The sequence below is a fragment of the Phalaenopsis equestris genome, unplaced genomic scaffold (assembly GCF_001263595.1).
Source record: "Phalaenopsis equestris unplaced genomic scaffold, ASM126359v1 Scaffold000873, whole genome shotgun sequence".
NCBI lineage: Eukaryota > Viridiplantae > Streptophyta > Magnoliopsida > Asparagales > Orchidaceae > Phalaenopsis > Phalaenopsis equestris.
This window is the reverse complement of record NW_018165313.1, coordinates 503,185-507,344: the sequence shown is the minus strand read 5'-3', so window position 1 is coordinate 507,344 and position 4,160 is coordinate 503,185. Positions and strand designations below refer to the sequence as shown.

General features: G+C 35.8%; 1 protein-coding gene across 2 annotated transcripts in view; it reads right to left on the bottom strand.

The window, feature by feature from the left end:
* The window catches only part of LOC110031982 (calcium-transporting ATPase 3, endoplasmic reticulum-type), a 109,165-nt gene extending 106,936 nt beyond the window's left edge, over positions 1 to 2,229 (bottom strand). Inside the window, exons 1-3 of one of the 2 annotated variants that reach the window (XM_020735461.1) lie at positions 1,981 to 2,229; positions 1,836 to 1,886; positions 1,702 to 1,735 (exon numbers count right to left, since the gene is read on the bottom strand). In XM_020735461.1, the coding sequence (XP_020591120.1) occupies positions 1,702 to 1,735; positions 1,836 to 1,886; positions 1,981 to 2,013 (118 nt within the window). In that variant the 5' untranslated portion in view covers positions 2,014 to 2,229. The remainder of the gene's footprint in view (positions 1 to 1,701; positions 1,736 to 1,835; positions 1,887 to 1,980) is intronic. The other variant, XM_020735459.1, reaches the window with a different exon arrangement.
* Between the last annotated feature and the right edge of the window lie 1,931 nt (positions 2,230 to 4,160).

Here is a 4,160-nt window from a genome sequence, read left to right as displayed (position 1 = left end):
TCCCCCTCCCCGTCCCCGTCCCCGAATGACATTCAAACTTAATTCTAATAAACATATGGTATCTTATTTAATGAAGGTTCTTCGGAAATCCACAGTATCCATCTCTCTAATTGGTATGAAGGGAACCAGCCTAGTATATCAACAAATAAGATGGAACGATCTTGTATGTCAAGGTGATCAACACTGACAAAATTAAAAAATTAGCCAAGATGATGACCATCGATGGAGACTTATAAATACAATTGAAGGTGATCAAAGATCACCTTTTTTGCTTGATTTGTTATTGTAATTAGGGAACGGATCACCTCCCTCCCTCCGTCCTTCCTCCCTCTCTCTCTCTCTTGCTCTCACACGCAACTTCCCTTCTTACCTATCTTTCTTCTCTTTATCTAAACTTTCTTCCTCCACACTCTCCCTCTGTTTACCCTAACCCCCTTTCATCTCCTATAATTTATCATAAGAAAAATCAATATCCAATAATTTCCCACCCATATTATCATTTTTTTACAAAACAAGTTTCTTAATAAGTTGCTATAATGAAGATAACTAGTTTCATATGTATTTTGATCATGCCATTGCTTTCTTCAGTTTATTTTTTTCTCCAAGAATTTTACCTCTTCATGTGTACCTCGATCATTCTAGACACAATAACTTCTCTTAAACCTAGGGCTGTCAATTTGGCTCGTTGTTCGTGAACAGCTCGTGTTCGGCTCGTTAAGCAGCTCGTGATCGGCTCGTTCGTTAAGCCTAACGAGCTGAACACGAACAAATTTTTAAGCTCAAAATGTAAACGAGCCGAACACGAATAACAGTTTGTTGGCTCATATTCGGCTCGAAATGGCTCGAAAAAAAAAATTATATAATTTTTATATAACAATATATTACATATATTATTTATATAATAATATATTATATATATTTATGTCTAAGTTTAAATCATAACACCTCATGTGGCAATGTGGTTAGTGTCTTCTTTTGTATATATTTGATCCAGGTTCGAATCTCACACTTTACATCTATTTTTCTCAATTTTAATTTAACGAGCCAATTTCGATCCGAACACAAGCTGAACACGAACACGAATATTTAAATCGAACCGAACAAGAACACACTGTTCACGAGTCGATTTCGAACACGAGCCGATTTCGAACACGAGCTATTTCAAACGAGCCGAACACGAGCCCTCAAGCTCGGCTCGTTTACAGCCCTACTTAAACCTAAAAAAACAATTCTAAATTTTACGCCACTCTATGCCCCATGGCATGAGAAAAAAAATCATAAATTCCCTTTCTTGATGTCATTCCATCGACTTTTTGTGCACATCTTGAATCTTCTGTAACCACGAAACCGCCAGGAGTTTAACAAATTCTAGACAAATACACAGACATTCCTTGCTGGGAAATAAAATAAGCTGCTGCTTCATGTCCTTTTCTTTCAATGTACCAGACGTAAGAAATTTAGCGTAGTTATTTATTAAATGCATTTCAAACTCTTCTCCCTGATTATTTCAACAAATAGTCTGATGCTCCAAATAAGTTGGTATCAGCAATCAACCCGAAAAAAAATCTAAGAACAGACAAGCTTTGGATGCGTGCTGAAAACTCTTAAAAGAAAGAAAGTATGCAGAACAACTATATCTATAAACCGGAAACACAGCACGGCAAAAAGCCAAAACAACAAATATAAAAATCAGACGCATACCGTTCTTGCCATATATTCTAGAATTCTCGGCAACCTGCAGCGATAGAGAGAGAAGCAGTGAGGGAAAACAAACAAAGACAGGGAACAGTCCAGCAGCTCAGCACCACCAGAATATGAGAGGAACCAATCAATACCTGAAGATCAGTGAGACCCTTGGTTGGATCCACGCCGAAAGCATCCAAAACCTTAAAGGCGACGAAGGGCACTGATCAGGTCGATAAGATACAATACCATACCTTCGAGTCTGGAGGGAGGGAGGGAGGAGAAAGAGAGATGTACCTCAATAACAGATCTAGCGTAGGCGTTCTCCATAACGGTTTGAAGGAGGATATTGGAATAAGATGCAATCTGCAGAACGGTATTTCAAACTGCTAAGCTATGTGCCAGCGAAGTCAAGGGTTTTCCAAGCGAAGAACTGTAACGCTGTACATGAATGAATGTGGATTCGGCGAGCTAAAAACAGGAATCGGCAGATCAACAAAATTTTTAAGGGCTGTTTGCCAACTGATGGAATTTAAGTTAGTAGGACTTAGTACATTTATAAATCCGTTCTTTTTTTTTCTCTCCGTTCTTCTTAAATCCGTTTTTAATAGATCATGGGGTTAAATTCTAAAAATTTTTTTGCAGATTTAATCAAATTGTTTGACCAATTTAATAAATTCAGTTAAATTTTGTGAGATGATATAATGATTTTTTATCATGATTTAAAAATTCATTTTATTTTTTAAATAAAACACTCATAATTAAATTTTAATTATTTTATTGCTATGATAAAAACTAACTATTAAATTTAATTTATAGCTATACTAATAAATAAATAATTATTCATTGAATTAATTAGTTATTAAAAAAAATTATCATACTGATTATTTATTAAAGAATAATTTAACATCTTTAAATTAATTATTAAGTGGTTATTAATTATATTAATTAATAATTTGTGACAATTTATTAAATAAATGAAATTTTAACATTATTTTTTATTAATTTATTTGATATTTCATGAACAAATTTTCATCATTTGGCACGAATTTAGCAGCACTACACGGATATCGAGGTAATTGTTTAAGCAGAAAATATTCGAACTTCGATCAAAAGTCATAAAAAACTTCGTTCTCAATAATTTTATAGCCAAACTAACCGGCTCAGCATGACGGACCCCATAATATAAAAAATTGTCTAATCTGAATTAAATCAAGCCCAGATCAAGCCATTGAACCACTTTTGGAATATTTTCTGACATAATTTGAAAGTCAAACGGATTATAAATCAGACAAGCTTGTAATCAAATCAAGCGTCTCAAAAAGACAAATCCAACGAACTCAAGATTGCTCAATACCGACAACATTGAGACACTCAAAATATCCATTGCATATTGATCCAAAAGATCTCTCTAGGTGGTTCGATCAAGAATGGCATGGATTCTTTCTTTATTTATAATATGAACTCTACAAATAGAGTCATAACACCTTCATGAGAGCAAACTAGACCCTGAGCAAGAGAGAGGCCTAGGCGTGGAGAAGAGGGAGTTAAAATTTAGGATGATCATATGCTTATTGATTGGCCAATTACATTTGATTAATGTGTTGCATTTCACATATTGCACTTTGGCCCGATTGGCTGCCCTTGCCCAACCGGTATTACAGTTTGGTCCAACAGCCCGATCACTTTGTCCAACAGTTTGGCTGCCCTTGCCCAACCGGTATTACAGTTTGGTCCAACAGCCCGATCACTTTGGCCAGATACACTTTGGTCCAGCCGACCATTTTGTTTTGATTGTCCTCACCATTTTCCCACTTATTACATCCGTTGTAATTTTAAAATTATGCATGCAGCAAGTTAGGTCATGTGTAAGGCCAACTCTTTTCAAAATCCATCATGGGTGACACTCTTTAGATCCCTCGGATCTATAGGAAGGGGCCAGTGTAGGAACCTCAATAAAGTCATGCATACCTGGAGACTTACCCCAAGCACTTAGATGTTGGTTAAGACACTTTCTTGTTAGATTGTGTGCAATGCTAAGATTTAGGATGTTATGTTGTCTTTTTTTGGTATCCTAATCATAATTCTATGTTGGGTTGTTTGCCCTAGTCAGGCATCACATTTTGTGCTTTTTGTGTGCTTGAATTCTTACTGTTTTGATATGCATGATAATATATTATGTTGGTCTTTTTGTAGAGAGTCATGCCTAAAATACACACCACACATGTAACAGGGAGGAGCAATGCAATGATTTAAATGCAAACTCTTTTCTGTAAGCGCTTCTTAGTTCTTCCTGCCTTGCATGACTCATATGCATTGCATGTTTGTTGGCTTTCTCGCTGATGTTGTTTCATGCAGATCGAGTCATTTTTTATTATTATTACTATGCACTTTTTAGAGTTCTTAGGAGAGTCTTGTATTATAAATAAGGTATGTGCATGAGTTAGGAGGTTCCTGGGGGTAGAACCACATGAAGG